At 42.0% G+C, this 19,757-nt stretch overlaps 1 protein-coding gene across 1 annotated transcript in view; it reads right to left on the bottom strand.

Annotated features, from left to right (window-relative positions):
* The window catches only part of LOC129697375 (PC3-like endoprotease variant B), a 1,319,937-nt gene that overhangs the window by 32,970 nt on the left and 1,267,210 nt on the right, over nucleotides 1-19,757 (bottom strand). Inside the window, exon 21 of the mRNA XM_055635860.1 lies at nucleotides 14,306-14,439. Within this exon, the coding sequence (XP_055491835.1) occupies nucleotides 14,306-14,439 (134 nt within the window). The remainder of the gene's footprint in view (nucleotides 1-14,305; nucleotides 14,440-19,757) is intronic.

The following is a 19,757-nucleotide window of genomic DNA, read 5'->3' as shown; positions in this document are numbered from 1 at the left end:
CATGACACCCAGGTCTCGTTGCATCTCCCCCTTTCCTAATCGGCCACCATTCAGATAATAATCTACTTTCCTGTTTTTGCCACCAAAGCGGATAACCTCACATTTATCCACATTATACTGCATCTGCCATGCATTTGCCCACTCACCCAGCCTATCCAAGTCACCTTGCAGCCTCCTAGCATCCTCCTCACAGCTAACACTGCCCCCCAGCTTCGTGTCTTATGAACATGAACTTATGAACTTGAGAAGAAGGGGCCACAATTGGTTGAGGCCACAACTAGCTGCCAGGGTCAGCAAGGTGATGAAGTTTCACCAAGGCCATAGCAATCAAGAGCCAACAAATATATTAAACTCACTGGAATAGATTTAAATATAGTTGCTGCAACTTCTTAATGTACAGGACACGTAATCAGAGCCAGCAATACATACATTCCTGTGTTTTCCCTTTGTTTAATCAAATTATTCATAACTGAAACATTAATGAAATGTGGAGGAATTTCCGTTTCCTCATCAAAAAATCTGCACACGCAAGTTCATTATAATTAGCCCAATTATTACCATGTTATCCCTAATAACATAAAGCTTATAGCTTTTACAAAATAAGGCATTATGACTGTTGAATTCTCAATGAAATTCTATTTTCAAGACATCCCAATTAGGCAATGCAAATGAGATACTATTAACATAATTGATTAATATACTATAAGAACAAAAACTGTATATTTGCAAATTTATGAAAATTAAATTTATAGCCCTCACATTTTAAAGTAAAGCTATTTTCTAATTAACACAATTTGCATAGGCAAAAAAAACTTACATTCTGTAAAATGATCAGAATAACAGGGATGGAGTTTAAGTTAAGTTTCTGGTAATTGTGGTTACTGCAGTTGATTGCAAGCCATAACATAAATGTTTTCCACAGATGTGGCACAGTGGCACAGTGGTAGAGTTGCTGCCATTTAGCACCAGAGACCCTTGTTTGATCCAGGCTGTGGGTGCTCTCTGTACGGAGTTTGTACGTTCTCCATGGGTTTTCTCCGGGTGCCCCGGTTTTCTCCCACTTTCCAAAGACGTACGGGTTTGTAGGTTGATTGGCTTCAGTAAGATTATAAATTGGCTTCAGTAAGAATGTAAATTGCAGTTGTACAGGGTCTTGGTGAGACCACACCTGGAGTATTGCGTACAGTTTTGGTCTCCGAATCTGAGGAAAGACATTATTGCCATAGAGGGAGTACAGATAAGGTTCACCAGACTGATTCCTGGGATGTCAGGACTTTCATATGAAGAAAGACTGGATAGACTTGGCTTGTACTCGTTAGAATTTAGAAGATTGAGGGGGGATCTTATAGAAACTTACAAAATTCTTAAGGGGTTGGACAGGCTAGATGCAGGAAGATTGTTCCCGACGTTGGGGAAGTCCAGAACAAGGGGTCACAGTTTAAGGATAAGGGGGAAATCTTTTAGGATCGAGATGAGAAAAACATTTTTCACACAGGAGGAGTGGTGAATCTGTGGAATTCTCTGCCATAGAAGGTAGTTGAGGCCAGTTCATTGGCTATATTTAAGAGGGAGTTAGATGTGGCCCTTGTGGCAAAAGGGATCAGGGGGTATGGAGAGAAGCCAGGTACGGGATACTGAGTTGGATGATCAGCCATGATCATATTGAATGGCGGTGCAGGCTCGAAGGGCTGAATGGCCTACTCCTGCACCTAATTTCTATGTCTATGTCTATGTCCCTAGTGTGTAGGATAGTGTTAGTGTACGGGGTGATCGCTGGTCTGCGTGGACTGCTATATCTCTAAAGACTAAAGTCTAAAGATGCCCTGAAGATTAGCACCATGAGAAATTAGATCGGCTGACTAAAGAATGATAGATTGACAATTGGCTAATCAGTATAAGACTATGTCAGCTCTGGACCAATTTCATACAAACTGAAATCTGCTGTGATAGAGACTAATATTAATGTTGATTTTTGCATTCATATGACTGACTACAGATTCAAGCATCATTATGGAGAAATTAGAAAACAAATTAGCACGGATTATTTCTGTTCTTAACATTGGCCAAATGTAATAGAACAGCACCAATTTGATGAAGATGTGCTGAAATACAAAGTGAACTGTAAAAATCTAAAGTAGACAAAAATGCTGGAGAAACTCAGCAGGTGATGCAGCATCAATGGAGTGAAGGAATAGATGACATTCCGGGTCGCGACCCTTCTTCAGACTGATGTGGAGGTGGGAGTGGGGGGAAGAAGTAAGGAAGATGCGGAGACAGTGAGCTGTGGAAGAGCTGGGAAGGGGAGCGGAAAGAGGGAGAAAACAAGGACAACCTGAAATTGAAGGTCAATGTTCATACCGCTGGGGTGCAAACTGCCCAAGCAAAATATGAGGTGCCGCTCCTCCAATTTACAGTGGGCCTCACACTGGCCATGAAGGAGGCCCAGGACAGAAAGGTCAGATTCGGAATGGGAGGGGGAGTTGAAGTGCTGAGCCACTGGGAGATCAGGTTGGTTAATGTGAATTGAGCAGAGGTGTTGGATGAAGCGATTGCCAAGCCTACACTTGTTCTCACCGGTGTAGAGCAGTTGACACCTAGAGCAACGGATGCAATAGATGAGGTTGGAGGAGGTGCAAGTGAACCTCTGCCGCACCTGGAAAGACTGCTTGGGTCCTTGAATGGAGTCAAGTGGGGAGGTGAAGTGACAACTGTAGCATTTCCTGTGGTTAGAAACATAGAAACATAAAAATTAGATGCAGGAGTAGGCCATTCGGCCCTTCGAGCCTGCACCGCCATTCAATATGATCATGGCTGATCATCCAACTCAGTATCCCGTACCTGCCTTCTCTCCATACCCTCTGATCCCCTTAGCCACAAGGGCCACATCTAACTCCCTCATAAATATAGCCAATGAACTGGCCTCGACTACCCTCTGCGGCAGAGAGTTCCAGAGACTCACCACTCTCTGTGTGAAAAAAGTTCTTCTCATCTCGGTTTTAAAGGATTTTCCCCTTATCCTTAAGCTGTGTCCCCTTGTCCTGGACTTCCCCAACATCGGGAGCAATCTTCCTGCATCTAGCCTGTCCAACCCTTTAAGAATTTTGTAACTTTCTATAAGATCCTTATAGGTTGCAAGGGAAAGTACCAGGGGAGGGGGTGGTTTGGGTGGAAAGGGACAAATTGACCAGGGAGTTACGGAGGGAGTGGTCTCTGCAGAAAGCCAAAAGGGGAGGAGATGGGAAGATATGGCCTAGTGGTGGGATCCCGTTGGAGGTGGCGAAAATGTTGGAGGTGTATGTGACGGCTGGTAGGGTGGAAGGTGAGGACAAGGGGGATTCTGCCCTTGTTGCGAGTGGGGGGATGGGGAGTGATAACAGAGCTACGGGGTATAGAAGAGACCCTGGTGAGAGCCTCACCTTAATATTCACAGACACAAATGATGGGTGTGTGTAATTACTTTGTGGCAAATTTACGTGGGCAGTTTACATCATACATAGGGAAATCCCTGGGAATTGTTTTTGTGCAAAAGCTGATGGAAAGTCTATGCTGACCTGAGCACTTAAAAACTAAAGTAAGGTAATCATAATATCAAATATTAAAGTATACTGAATGTAAGCATGCAGGTACAGCATGCAGTGAAGAAAGCAAATGGCATGTTTGCCTTGATAGCGAGACAATTTGAGTATAGGAGCAAAGAGGTCCTACTGCAGTTGCACGGGGCCCTGGTGGGACCACACCTGGAGTGCAGTTTTGTTCTCCAAATTTGAGGAAGGACATTCTTGCTATTGAGGGAGTGCAGCGTAGGTTCACCAGAATAATTCCTGGAATGGTGGGACTGACATATGATGAAAGAATGGATCGACTAGGCTAATATTCACTGGAATTTAGGCTGGGAGGGAGATCTTATAGATACAGAAAAATTCTTACAGGATTAGACAGGCTAGATACAGGAAAAATGTTCCCTATGTTGGGGGTGTCCTCCTGCACCTATTGGCCTCCTTCTGCACCTATTTTCTATGTTTCTAGAACCAGGGGTCACAGTTTAAGAATAAGGGTAGGCCATTTAGGACAGAGATGCGCAAACACTTTTTCACCCAGAGAGTTGTGGATCTGTGGAATTCTATCCCACAGAAGGCAGTGGAGGCGAATTCACTGGCTGTTTTCAAGAGAGAGTTAGATATAGCTCTTTGGGCTAACGGAATCAAGGGATATGGGGAAAAAGCAGGAACGGGGTACTGATTTTGAATGATCAGCCCTGATGGGTTGGGAGAGTTTATAGTTTCCCACAATTGAATGATTCATTGTTCATACCATTGGGTTGTAAGTCGGTGTACCTTCCTGAACTGGTAGGTAATGTTTTGGGGTCAGGACCCTTCCTCAGATCTATTGACGTAGAGGGGAAAAAGCTGGAAGAGAGGTGATGGCGGGACAAAACTTGGCAGGTGATAGGTTGATACAAGTGAGGAGGGATCTGTTTACCATGTAGTTAAACAAAGGCAAGAGATGAAAAGACAAAAAAACTGTGAGATTAGGAGAAAGGGAGAGGAGGCATGAAATAGAAAGCTACGGGAAGGGATATAGGTGGGGAAGGGGAAAGAGGAGCATAATTGTGGAAGAAATTAGAGCGCATTCGGTTGGGGCACAGGGAGGTGACAATGTTATTGTAGTGTTATTACAGCAAAACTCAGATGAACTGCCATCCAACTATTAAAACTGCCAATAGATTAGTCTTTGGCTCTCAGATGCTGATTCCCATGCATCCTTCCATTCACTGGGTAGTTATTAGGAAAGATTGCCTTCAGATCACTTGAGTATTTCCATGCATTCTCTTGAAATTCACCGTTCTAGGTATCCCATTTTAAAATTTTACTGAGTTTTAGCAGCAGGCTTCAAGTTAAAAAGATATGCAAAATCTAATTACTTGCATGAAATTAAAAACAAATTATTTTTTCAGTTGTAACCCATAATTTAAGACTTATGGTTTACAACATTGTCGGGCCTGGCCAACCCCTGCAATACCAGTCCAGTGCCACTGGAGTGACAATGGGCTTCTATGGCTGAGATAAATCTCTGACATGTTTAACAACTTTGAAGTTGAAGGATACAAGATGGTGTTGAAAACATGATGACTTTTGTGTACTTTTGTACTTTTTACACAAAGGGTGGCAGGAATATAGAATGAGCTACCAGAGGAGGTAGCTGAGGCAGGTACTCTCACAACATTTAAAAAACATTTGGACAGGTACATGGTTAGGATAGGTTTAGATGGATATGGGCCAAAGACAGGCAGGTGGGATTAGTGTCGATGGAGCATATTGGTCGGCGTGGGCAAGTTGGGCCGAAGGGCCCTTTTACACACTGTATGACTCTATGATTTCACTGCCTCAATGTAATCTACTATTCTTTACTCTGTACTGTACACTGACAATCAATTAAAATTGACTCTGAATTACACTCTTGCACTTTAGTATGATTGTGCATATATATAGTAAGAATGTTACTGAATTGTATGCAAAAACAGAATTTCTCTGTGCCCTAATACATGTGACAATAAAGTACCATTAAACTAGTGAACCATTGAACGATTATTTTTAAAGGTAATTTCATATGTTTTCAAAGACACCTGTGTATAGGGAAACATATTTCAAAGCATACCCCGATAGACGTGGAAGCTGAGCCTGTGAATAGGCAAGCAGCTCCCCTGACTACTGTTAGACCACTTAGGGGACATCAACTACAAGACCAAATGAGCAGTTCATCCTAAGCGAGCTTGCCTTAAAAGTACTGCTGGAGGTTTTATAGAAAATCACCCAAGTAATATTTTGCTTCAATTGTACGAGGAGGAACACTCCTGTCACCTGGCCCCACTAAAATAAGGTCTGTTCTATCGTAGGGCAACCCTCACCCTCAGCCTCCCCTGCCTCATAATAACTACCTCTTTCCCATTTCCACCGTGCCGAATCCCACCCGCTGGCCAATTCAAATTGAAAGGTGATCAACTTCCCAGTAGGATTTATAGCTGGATCCACAGCTCATTGGCAATACTTAAATGTATTCTGATGCCTAAGCTAGATCGGGTTGAATTTGCTTGTTTTCAAATTGCACTCCACTGCAATGTGCCTTAGTTTAGTTTAGAGATGCAGTGCAGAAACAGGTCCTTCGGTCCACAGAGTCCGTACCAACCAGCAATCCCCGCACATTAACACTATCCTACACATACTAGGGACAATTTTTACATTTACACCAAGCCAATTAACCGACAAACCTGTGCGTCTTTGGAGAGGGGGGGGGGGAACAGAAGATCTTGGAGAAAACCCACACAGGTCACGTCACGGGGAGAACATACAAACTCAGTACAGACAGCACCCGTAGTCAGGATTAAACCCGGGACCCTGGCGCTGTAAGGTAGTAGCCACTATACAGCCCTAAACCCTAAACCCTATTTAGGGTTAAGTTACATTTTGCTGTTCCTAAAACGTTGTCAATCTGGCATGCCTTGGACTTTGGTGGTGACAAATAAGAAGATTTTCAGGACTATTGGATGTTGTCCTTTTAATACTTTAACATAGTTTTATTATTTTTTTAAAGATACAAAGTGCTGGAGTAGCTTAGTGGGTCAGGCAGCATTTCTGGATAACATGGGTCCACCTGAAATGTTACTTAGTCATGTTCTTCAGAGGTGCTGCCTGACCCAATGAGTTACTCCAGCACGTTGTGTCTTTATTTGTAAACCAGCACCTGCACCTTGTGCATATAGATTTAATTCACTTTTTTTCAAAGATGTAATGCAGTGGAAAAATAAAATTTCCAATGAACTCAGTAATTGAAAGGGAGGGAAGGTAAAAAAAAAGTGAATTTCAATGGAGCATGGGAAAGAGAAGCAGGTAAATCTAAAGGGAACATGGCTGGTGAAAGAAAGGGACACTTGCAAAGGCAGGTGGAATGGCATAGAATCAGTATGGACCTAAATGAAAGTACAAGCTCGATAGTATGTAAGACCTATTTATAATGACCTGTAGTAATTCAATGTATCCAACGTTCGTTTTTATAAACTTGGGCCACTCTGAATAAGCACAAACAATGTTAAATGTCAAACTCCTTGACCAGGATAAGCTGATATATTTAGAGAAGCTCTTGACACAATAATTTGGTTGAATTATTAGGATTTAATAACTTGACTAACAATCTTCTGGCTTGCAAGGGAATGTATAGAAAGCTGAAAGAAAAGTGAATATTGGCCAAAGTACATAAAACATCAAATATCTCTGAAAAGATCTCTAATCTATTTCTGGTAAACATCTGTAGTGTAGATAGTATGAGAAGCAAACCAAGCATGCTTGAATAAAATTCATCTCTCTATCTGGTGCAGAATTATTTAATGTAGGGAATTGAATTCTTAGTAAGTACTGATAGATGGATAGCATGTTATTGATGCCATTGATTACTCCAAAGCTGACGACAATGTTGGATGACAGAGCACAAAAAGTCTATTTTATTTGGCATTTCAAACTGGAAATTAGATTGGCGTACAACCAATAAATAGGTATGACCTGACAGCCATTACAGAAGTATAGTTTCAAGGCTGATAACATAGAAACATAGGAAAATAGGTGCAGGAGCAGGCCATTCGGCCCTTCGAACCTGCACCGCCATTCAATATGATCATTGCTGATCATCCAACTCAGTATCCTGTACCTGCCTTCTCTCCATACCCCCTGATCCCTTTAGCCACAAGGGCCACATCTAACTCCCTCTTAAATATAGCCAACGAACTGGCCTCAACTACCTTCTGTGGCAGAGAATTCCAGAGATTCATCACTCTCTGTGTGAAAAATGTTTTCCTCATCTCAGTCCTAAAAGATTTCCCCCTTATCCTTAAACTGTGACCCCTTGTTCTGGACTTCCCCAACATCGGGAACAATCTTCCTGCATCTAGCTTGTCCAACCCCTTAAGAATTTTGTACGTTTCTATAAGATCCCCCCTCAATCTTCTAAATTCTAGTGAGTACAAACCGAGTCTATCCAGTCTTTCTTCATATGAAAGTCCTGACATCCCAGGAATCAGTCTGGTGAACCTTCTCTGTACTCCCTCTATGGCAAGAATGTCTTTTCTCAGATTAGGAGACCAAAACTGTACGCAATACTCCAGGTGTGCTCTCACCAAGACCCTGTACAACTGCAGTAGAACCTCCCTGCTCCTATACTCAAATCCTTTTGCTAACCTGACATCCGAGGGCTTGGAAGTTCAGGTGGTCCAGTACCTGACTAACCATTAGTGCCGAATGTGAGCTGAGGGTTGAGGTGCAAGTGAGATGTACGGCCACAGCCAAGGGTGCGGGGTGTGGCGGCATCTGGGGATGGGACTGTGGGACTGTGGGCTGAGTGGGTAGCCAAGGCCAGGGCTGGGGGCTCTTGGCTATGGGACTTGGGATGGGACCGTAGGCCCGGTGGGTAGTTTAGCTTAGTTTAGAGATGTTTAGTTTAGTGATACAGTGCGGAAACAGGCCCTTCAGCGCACCAAGTTCGTGCCGACCAGCGATCGCCGTACACTAGCACTACCCTACACAGCAGGGACAATTTTAAATCTTTACCAAAGCCAATTAAACTACAAACCTGCACGTCTTTGGAGTGTGGGAGGAAACCAGAGCACCCAAGCAGGTCAAGGGGAGAATGTACAAACTCCGTATAGACAAGTCAGATTCAATTCTGGATCACTGATGCTGTTATGCCCCTGTCCCACTTAGGAAACCTGAACGGAAACCTCTGGAGACTTTGCGCCCCGCCCAAGGTTTCCATGCGGTTCTTGGAGGTTTTTGTCAGTCTCCCTAATGGTCGAAAGTGGTTTCCGCTTCTTCTATGTTCCGGCGATTATTTCAAAAAGTAGTGGAAGGTCTTACCTGCAAACTGCGGCAACCACCTTCAACTAGCATCGCAACCGGCTTCGACTAAAAAATTACCGATTTTTAAAACGGCAACCTATTTTTAGTCGCGGCCGGTTTTTAATTTTTTGAAATAATCGCCGGAACATAGAAGAAGCGGAAACCACTTTCGACCATTAGGGAGACTGACAAAAACCTCCGGGAACCGCACGGAAACCTTGGGTGGGGCGTAAAGTCTCCAGAGGTTTCCGTTCAGGTTTCCGATGTGGGACGGGGGCATAAGGCAGCTGAGGCCGGTCTGCGGTTGGGAGCACCCAGGGCTCAGGCATATGGCTACATTTACGACCAGAGCAGAGATCTGAATATCTTATACATTTCCCACTCCCTTGAACCTCGAAAATGTATTACATTTCAGTGTAACATTAGGCATTTATAGGAGTTACATTAAATCATGAAAATCTGCTAAATTAGTACAACCACAAGTATGAGTACAAGTATGAGGCTGTTGGATTATTGGAGTTATATTTTCATGCATATTTTGACATTTAGGATGGCACGGTGGCGCAGTGGTAGAGCTGTTGCCACACAGCGCCAGGAATCGGGATTCAATCCTGAATACAGGTGCTGTCTATATGGAGTTTGTACGTTCGTCCCGTGACCGCATGGATTTCATCCCACAGTCCAAAGACAAACATGTTTGTAGGTTAATTGGCTTCACTCAAAATTGTAAATTGTCCCCAGTGAGTAGTGGTGCCGGTGTAACGAGGATCGCTGGTCAGCGCAGATATTTCTTTAGGGTGGTGAGTCTGTAGAATTCAATGCCACAAATGTCTGTGCAGCCCAAGTAAATGGATATTTTTCAGGTGGAGATTGACAGATTCTTGATTAGTAAGGGTGCCATGGATTATGGTGCAAAAATCAGCCGTGACTGGAATGGCAGAGTAGACTTGATGGGCTGAATGGCCTTAATTCTGCTCCTAGAACGTATGAATTTATGTAAGTCTGAAACAGTATTATAGGACACAGTGCAGATCAAGAACGAATGGTGGCTTGTAAGAGAGGCTCTGCAATAATATGGGTGATTTTAATTATCATATAGATTGGACAAATTATTTGGCAAGGATAGCCTGGAGGACAACTTCATAGAATGTATTGGGACAGTTTCTTACAGCAATACATTTAGGAAGCAGACAAAGGAAGATTTGTTATTGTATAATGAGACAGGATTAATTAATGATCTTCTCGTAATTTATCCCCAGGAAGAAGTGGTCAAGGGATGGTAAAATTTGAAATTTAGTGTGAGGTTGAGAAGCCTACAGTAGGTCTGAAACTAACATCCTAAATTTAATTGAAGGTTATTCAAAAAGCATGAGGATAGAGTAAGCTAAAGTTAGCTGGAAAAAAAAATTAAAAGGTAAGGTGGAAGATCAGCAGTGGTAGTTATTCAAGGGAGCAGTTTGTAAATCACAGCAACAGGATACTCAGACAAGGAAAGAAAGTTCTATGAGAAAGATTCAACTTTAGCTAACTCAGAAATGGTACCAAATTGAAAGAATTGTAAAAATTGGTAGTGTGCCAGAGGTGGGCAATTTTAAAGGACCTTCAAAGGATGGCACGGTGGCGCATTGGTAGAGTTGCTGCCTTGCAGTGCCAGAGAACCGGGGTTGAACCTGAGTACGGGAGCTGTCTGTATCGTGTTTGTGACACGTGGGTTTTCTCCGGGTGCTCTGCTTTCCTCCAACATTGCAAAGATGAGCAGGTTTATAGGTTAATTGGCTTTGGTAAAATTGCAAATCATCCCTAGTGTGTCGGATGGGGCTAGTGTACGGGGTGATCGCTATTCGACATGAACTCGGTGGGTGGAAGAGCTTGTTTTCATGCTGTATCTCTAAAGTAAACAAAAGATATTTAACAAAAATAAAATGAGGGAGAAGATACAATGTGAGAATAAACTTGAAAATACATTAAAAACAAATGGTAAAAGCTTCTCCCGTTGCATAAAAGGGAAAATATTCACTAAATTAAATGCTGGTCTTGTGTAGGAGGAGACTGGAGAATTAAGAATGGAATATAATTCCAAGAGATGTCATTTCTGTGCCCAGCATACTTGCACCCCAAAAAGATAAAAACTAGATGGGTTTCATTTCTTTAGAATTTTTAATATTACATGAAAATGTAATAACCAAAGTTTAAAAATAAAATGTTAAATTAACTTAGTTGGTCAGGCCATTAAACAGCTTATGAAAGCTTATAGGACAATGACTAGCCAGAGACGCCTACAGCAAGGAATGATTTGTCAGCTCCTTTTAGTCTACTAAAAAGGCACTGAATCCACCTAATAATTTTAACATAGTCTTCACAGTTGCAGGCTTTAAACATGTTCTAATGATAGTGGACAATTAAGAGACCATTGGGAAGGAAGAACTGAAAAGATCAGAAAGGTATCCCAACTCACAGCCCAAAGGTGTGAACATTGAATTCTCTAATTTGAGGTGACTGCAAATCCCCTGCATCATACTCTCCCCTATGCCCCATCTGGACTTGCACCTATTCCTCCCCTCCCCCTCCCCCTCCCACCTACATTCCTTCCTCTACCTTCACAATTCGCAACTCTTCAACCCTTTTGTCTCACACCTCTTGTCTTTTCATTTCTGGCCTTTGTCCAACCATCTGCCTATCAAACCCCCACTTCACCTGCATCCACCTGTTACCTGGCAGGCTTTGTCCTGCCCCTTCTCTCTTCCTGCTTTTTTAACCCCGCCCGACAATTAGGCTGAAGAAGGGTCCTAACCCAAAATGTCACCTATCCATGTCCGCTAAAGATGCTGCCTGGCCCGCTGAGTTACTCCAGCACTTTGTGTCTATTTTCCAGATTTTGTTGATTAGAAGCACCACTAGAAATGCTCAGTCAGAAAGTGAACCATTTTGCAGTGGGGTCAATAAAACCAGCAAAGCTTGGTAGCGATGAAGATAAATTACATTGTATTATTTGTATGGCATTAGATAGCAGTTGTGTTGAGACTATTGCAGCTAATGCTAATGCAGTAACTTTACCCATAACAAATCTATGGACCGCCTCACAATAACCTTTGAATTCAATCGGTTGCTTTCTCAAAGCTTTCTTTTACGAATGTGGGGCCTCACATTCTACCAGTACAAAGTACTCCTCTGTCAGGCCTTGCTGAGTGTGTGTCACAGGGCACGCATTGCTGGCACGCAACTGTGCCCTTCCTCAAACATTGCTTCTCCGCTCCAACATTCAGTGAAACTAAACGTCCTGAATTATTGTGGCCAATCTTTGCATTCCTTGCACTATCACCCCACAGCCAGGGATAAGGCTGTAAGATGGGAAACACACCAGATTTCACTGAGCTGGTAAACTTTCACAATTATTTAATATAAGAACTTTCTTCTGCATTTCTTTATACTGCTTTTACAGTCAAGCCTGAGGGGATAATCTGCACAATAACAATTTGTTTAATTGTATTCTCTTTATTAGGGGACATCCAATGATATGAAGCATTTAGAGAAAACATAGAAACATAGAAACATAGAAAATAGGTGCAGGAGTAGGCCATTCGGTCCTTTGAGCCTGCACCGCCATTCAATACGATCATGGCTGATCATCCAACTCAGTATCCCATCCCTGCCTTCTCTCCATACCCCCTGATCCCTTTAGCCACAAGGGCCACATCCAACTCCCTCTTAAATATAGCCAATGAACTGGCCTCAACTACCTTCTGTGGCAGAGAATTCCAGAGATTCATCACTCTCTGTGTGAAAAATGCTTTCCTCATCTCGGTCCTAAAGGATTTCCCCCTTATCCCTAAAACATACGTAAATAAAGCACAGAACCAGGCCCTTTGGCCCACTGAATCCATGTTGACTATCACACACCCATTTTTACACTAATCTTACCTAATCAACCCATTTTGTTCTCTTCACATTCCCATCACCATTTTCCCTACCATTTCTGATTTTATCATTCAGCTATACACTAGGGGCAATTTACTCATATCAACCCACACATTTCTGGGATGTGGGAGGAAACTGGAGCACTCAGAGTAAACACATGCAGTCACAGAAAAAACGTTCAAACTCCATATAGACAGGAGCGGACGCAGTATTGAAGCTGGGTCACTGGGGCTGTGAGGCAGCAACTCAGCTGGGTGTGTAGGTTAATTGGCCTCTGTTAATTGCCCCTAATGTGGAGGGAGTGGGACGGGAAAGTGTGATAACAGAGAAACTACTGTGAACGGGTAGCGGATGGTTGGTGTGGACTCCATGGGCCACAGGGCCTGTTTCCTTGCTGAATCTCTAAATTAATGTTAGAAGGCCACTCAACAGTTCTCCACAAGACATTGATTAAAACCAAGGATTTCACAAGTAGGATATTGAGGATAGAGATTCCAGCACTCTGTAGCGTAACATGCACCTGCAGGCGATACTAATAAACTGCTGTTGGGTATAATGTGTTAATGAGCAACATGGATGTTGAAAGCAACATTTGACAGGCTGGTAATTTAGATGTCCCGTCCTTACTTTAATGTAACACAATGAGTACTCTGATTCTCTATCCCAAGAAACATTACAGCGAGGAGCTTCACTCACAGCATGTGGTCTATTATGCAAGAAATAAAAAGAGATCTGTATTCCGGATTATTTCAAATAAGTAGTCAACAAACATAATGGAAGTGACTAGTTTATTTGATCGCTTGACACTACAGGATGGAAATGAATTGTCTTTGACGTGCACTAAATGTTTAAAAAATTGTGACAACACCACTTAGTTTGTATTAAAGCATAAATGTTAATAATTTCCTAAACAAAATCAGGTGGTGAACAATTTTCTTTCAAAAGCAATCACATTTCCTATTTTGTACCATGTGGTGTGAGACAGAATGCAAAGGGTTTCCCAGTCTTCATAAAGCTGTGGTTACTATAACCTCTTCAATGATTTAAAGTGTACATCACAGCGTTTTCTGACTAGTAATTCTTAATTCTGACTGGATCCACTGACATATTGGCAAGGCTTTGATTGGAACAAGAATTTGTAGTTTACAGATCTGCTCTTCTGCTCTGATAGACACACGCATGCTCCCACACCAGGATTACAATGTTATCATGCAATGTCTCTCTCATCAATTGGCTGGGGGAGGCTTATCTGTCGGGATACTCTTTGACTACCTGGCTCATACTGAGCCTCAAATAATAATGCCTGCGTTTGACTGGTAATCTGCTGATCAGTCATCAAAAAAATTCAACATCTAGGGTGAAATATTTCTCAGGAACTATTAATGGCAGAATGCCCTTTTTTCTATCTTGCACTTCCGACATTGTTACGTAACTTATAGAAATGTGAAATAATTTGTTATTGGGTTCCATACAAAATAAAATGTTCCAACCTAGATGACAAAGTAACATACCTTATGCTTGGAGACCAAAGGTTCGTCTTTAAGACCCACTCTTGCTTTATTCTCCAAGATGTATTGATCCTTAATCAACTCTTTTATTGCATTGGACTGAAGAGGTTTCTTCATTGTTCCATTTGTAGTTGACTCTGTGCAAAATCAGAGTCAGCATTAATACCCACCCAGAAATCCTTCATACATCCTCTTGTTTTTTGTAAAAACTTGCAATTATCACATTACCTTTAATGAACTAGGAAGGAGGAGTTTAGAAGGGTATCACAAGACTTTGTCGAAGATTGGTAAGAGGAGAGAGAAGCGGAGAGATTGTGGACAAAACATTTCAGAGTGGGTTTCGGACAACTGAAAGCTCTGCTGCCAATAGAATGAGAAGTGGACAGAGAGAAAAAAAACCCAAAAAGCTAAAGTGAGAGAGAAAGAGAGAGTGACAGATGGACAGGGAGAGGGAGGGAGAGAGAGAGAGAGAGGTAGAAAGTCAGAGATAGACAGTCAAACAGGGAGAAACTAAAAGAGACAGAGACAGGTGGTGAGGCAGGGAGAAAGAGAGACAAACATAGAGTGATAGAGAGAAAAAGCAATGTCATTGCAAAGACAAGGAAATTATATCTACACAGATTTTGCATCGTTAAAATTTCTATTGCTTATTTAGTATTTCTTTGGAGATTTGTGAAGCACAAAACCTTTTAGTGAGCTCAAAAGATCAAGGCAAGTTCTAACAAGGTGTTGCTCAGCCATGGAGACAAGCAAAGCCCAAGGTATTGTATCAAGACGGTCCTTAATTAGTTGCTCTCAGTCAGGATGATATCAAGGAGATCAGAAGTGACCATGGTTGGAAACGGAAATAATGTCAATTGGACCCCCTCCTCTTTGATACCCAGTGACCTCACATTTGCTAGTGAATATCTTCATGTTCATAAGTTAAAGGAGCGGAATTAAGCCATTTGGCCCGTCAAGTCTACTCCGGCATTTAATTATGGTTGATCTACCTTTCCCTCTGAAACCTATGCATCTGCTTCTACCCATAACCCCTGACACCCGTACTAATCAAGACTCTGTCATTATCCACCCTAAAAATATCAATTGTCTTAGCCTCCACGGCATTCCTTCACAACCCTGATTTATATCTTGTAGACAATGACATCCCTTTGGGTCAGTTGCTGCAAGTTACCCAGCTCCTGGTGCACTCATGTAGCCATGGTACTTGTGTGGCTGGTCAATTATAAACCCAGGATGTTGATAGTTTGCGGATTCAGCAGAGCTATTGCCATCTAATATCCAGGAGATTTGACTAGACTCGGGCTATCCTTTCCTTGTTTGGAAATGATTAGCACTTAGGTGGTGTTAATGTTACTTGCCACTTATCAGCCAACGTTTAATTGTCTTGCTGCATGCAATTATGAGCTGCTTCATTTCCTGAGGACATGTGCAAAGAACTGAACACAGTACAATGATCAGTCAACATCCTCACTTCTGTCCTTATGGTGTAAGAAAGGTTGCTGATGAAATAGCTAAAGATGCTTAAGCCAAGGGCAATCTCCTGAAGAACTACTCCAGTATTTCCCTGGGATTAGGATGATTTGCTTCCAACAACCACACCAACACCTAACCAATATGCGTGGATGAAGCTCCCAGAGGGTTGCGGACTGTAGCGAATGGCGGCCAGGGCGGTCTCCCGAGGCTGAACGTGACCTAGTTGACTACGGCCTAAAAGGGGCCCCCCACTCATAGAACCCAGCGGAATATTGTGAGCAATTTTGGGTACCATATCTGAGGAAGGATGTGCTTGCTCTGGAGTTGATCCAGAGGAGATTTACAACAATGAACCTAGGAATGATGAACGTTTATCAGCATTAAAACATACAGAATAGTGAAAGGCTTGGATTGAGTGGATGTGGAGAGGATGTTTCCACTAGTGGGAGAGTAAAGGACTAGAGGTCATAGCCTCAGAATTAAAAGACGTTCTTTTAGGAAAGAGATGAGGAGAATTTCCTTTGTCAGAGAGTGGTGAATCTGTGGAATTCTTTGCTACAGAAGGCTGTGGAGGCCATCAGTGGATATTTTTAAGGCAGAGATAGATTCTTGATTAGTACAGGTGACATAGATTATGGGGAGAAGGCAGGAGAATGGGGTTAGGAAGGAGAGATAGATCAGCCATGATTGAATGGCGGAGTAGGCTTGATGGGCCGAATGGCCTAATTCTACTCCTATTCCTTATGAACTTATGACCTTAGCCTGGAAGCGGGAGCCCGCCGAGCAGGCCCCTACTCATCCCCCGAAGACCAGAGACCGGGAACATAGAGCCGGTGACGATGATGGGCGTAACTGGCGAGGAGAGGCAACTGATATGGCCAACCCCACCCTTGCGGTCAGCTGCGGGAGACACACACGGGGATCAAAGGTGGATGGGCGAGGAGAGGGACGTCGGTTTGCTAGTTGATCCATATGTTAAAGGAAGCCAATGGCTGGAGGCCCGCAGTCGCCTGGAATGGGCAACATCCAGAATAACAAGAATGTGGACTGGACTTTGAAAATGGCACCAAAACATGGGAGAATCAGTAGACTATTTTTGAACACTTGTTAATCGGGGATGTGCTTGGTTTCGGCAAAACTCTACTGGACTGTTTTTGCACGAAAGGAACTTCACCTTGCATTTGCACATCGCACGTGATTATAAAAGCACCACTGAAACATTGAACCATTGATTGAACCATCCATCCTTCATGCAACGTGCTGCAACTCTTCAGTGCAGTTAATTGATCAACAATTAAAGTTTGCATACAGGTACAGCAGGCAGTGAAGAAAGCGAATGGCATGCTGACCGTCACAACAAGAGGAGCTGAGTATAGGAGCAAAGAGGTCCTACTGCAGTTGTACAGAGCCCTAATGAGACCACACCTGGAGTATTGTGTGCAGTTTTGGTCTCCAAATTTGAGGAAGGACATTCTTGCTATTGAGGGAGTGCAGCATAGGTTTACAAGGTTAATTCCCAGGATGGCGGGACTGTCATATGCTGAACGGAGCGGCTGAGCTTGTATACTCTGGAAATTAGAAGAATGAGAGGGGATCTTATTGAAACATATAAGATTATGAAGGGTTTGGACAAGCTAGAGGCAGGAAACATGTTCCCGATGTTAGGGGAGTCCAGAACCAGAGGCCACAGTTTAAGAATAAGGGTAAGCCATTTAGAACGGAGAAGAAGAAACACTTTTTCACACAGAGAGTCGTGAGTCTGTGGAATTCTCTGCCTCAGAGGGCGGTGGAGGCTAGTTCTCTGGATACTTTCAAGAGGGAGCTAGATAGGGCTCTTAAAGATAGCAGAGTCAGGGGATATGGGGAGAAGGCAGGAACGGGGTACTGATTATGGGTGATCAGCCATGCTCACATTGAATAGAAGGCCAAATGGCTTACTCCTGCACCTATTATCTATTGTCTATTGTCTATAACAGTAGCCAGTGGAAAGATATTTTCTCCAGCTCTTGGTTGTGGTTAAATGATGAAGAAATTGTCATTGGATGGAAACGAGCTCTTTAGCAACATTGCAGCAGGATAATTAAGTTAAGTGAGAAAAAAAAACAGAATATGATTGCGTAAATTAGTGAGAAGGAAGCCTATAGAACAATAATACATACAGTAGTATCTAAAGTACTAGTTGATGCAATCCTTCACTGGCATTTCTTTCATGAATTGAAATCATAGCCATTAAATACAGATAGTTATGGCTTAAAAAAAGGCTAATTTATTAATTATCTATCGATGGGTAAAGTAATTTAATGTCAAAAAATTGTAGTTTGGCTTTGATTTGTTCTTTTCACACCTTTCACTCATTTGTTCTTTGTACCTTTTCATACCTCTAGTTTCTCTCTCCCCTGACTCTCAGTCTGAAGAAGGGTCTCAACCCGAAAAGGCACCTATTCCTTTTCTCCAGAGATGCTACCTGACCCACTGAGATACTCCAATATTTTGTGTCTATCTTTGGTGTAAACTAGCATCTGCAGTGCCTTCCTACATAACTTGTGGTAACGACATGCTTTACTAGGATATTGGAGCAACATTTTCTTCTTTTCTGACCATGACTGCCTCTGTAACAAATCACAGATTTGGGTACTGAGTAACTTTAAAATAAAGATATTCCGATGTCTTCATAAACTTTGCGAAACATTTTAAATGTTTACAATTAACTCCACGTAGATAACATTTCATATGGAATCAGTTTGCCAAGAAGAGATCAGATTTTATAATCAGCAATCTATTCCAAATTTATCTTTACCTATTTTAAAGCTACAAAATTTTGATTGCTACGCTAAGTGCCTCATTACAACCTTTGTGACTTTGATATGCTTGATGATGGTTATGTTGTATTTTTGATTGGAGACTTAAATGATTGAGCAGTACAAGAAAAGCAGGAGTTGTGGGCCTGGAAATTAATGGTTGTTGCATAAACATTCTACTCCCCAATTGCCATTATTTTAATTAATTTAAAAGCATCACAAAGGAAAATTTGAAGTGAGTCTGTTAATTGTGCAATAATATAATTGACTGCCTTTTCTTGGCTATTGTGTCAATATAAACTGTGATTAGGCAACATAATTACTGAGCAGTAATGACATCACATGATTTATCATTTGTTTATGCCCATATGTTTATGGTCCTTGCCTAATACTGTTGGTGACAAAAAAGCACAAATGATGGAATCAAAATTGACAATCAAAACAAGACTGCAAGTTGGAAATCTGAAATGAAAATAGAAAATGCTGTAAACACTCAGCAGGTCAAGCAGCATCTGTGGAAAGAAAAATAGGTAATATTTCAGATGCACGACGCTTCATTGCTACCTAACCTACTGAGTTTCTTTTGCATGTTCAGTTTTTACTGCTGGAATCTATATGTACTTATTCTAAGGAACTTGAAATTTTTAAGATGTCAAAGCAAGTAGATATTTTGTAGATAATTCTTAACTATAATTTTATGTTCATAAGTGATAGGAGCAGAATTAGGCCATTAAGCCCATCAAGACTATGCCATTTAATAGAATAGAATAGAATAGAATATAGAATAGAATAGAATATGTTTATTGTCATTGCACAAAACTGAGCAACAAAATTCCATTTGCTTCTCCTCTGTTAAAAGAAATACAACACGACACCAATGCACATATGTACAGTTAATAGTAGAATATAAATACATTTTTAAAAGAGATTAAAAGAATTTAGCGGTATTCCTCGAAGTTACTTCTTGCTTCCCAGTGTTCACTATTGGAGTTAAGCTCTTTTATCGCACAATGGTAGAAACATATTTTTTAGTCTACCAGTGCGAGCCTGCAGAGACCTGAATCGCCTCCCGGAGGGTAGCAGAGTAAAAAGGTGGTTGGCAGGGTGGGATGTGGCCTTCTTGATATTTATGGCCCTGCGCAAGCATCGGGCCTTGTATATGTCATCCAAGGAGGGCAGGT

Source organism: Leucoraja erinacea, chromosome 5 (genome assembly GCF_028641065.1).
Source record: "Leucoraja erinacea ecotype New England chromosome 5, Leri_hhj_1, whole genome shotgun sequence".
Taxonomy (NCBI): domain Eukaryota; kingdom Metazoa; phylum Chordata; class Chondrichthyes; order Rajiformes; family Rajidae; genus Leucoraja; species Leucoraja erinaceus.
Note: the sequence above shows the minus strand (reverse complement) of the source record. Positions and strands in the feature narration are given on the sequence as shown.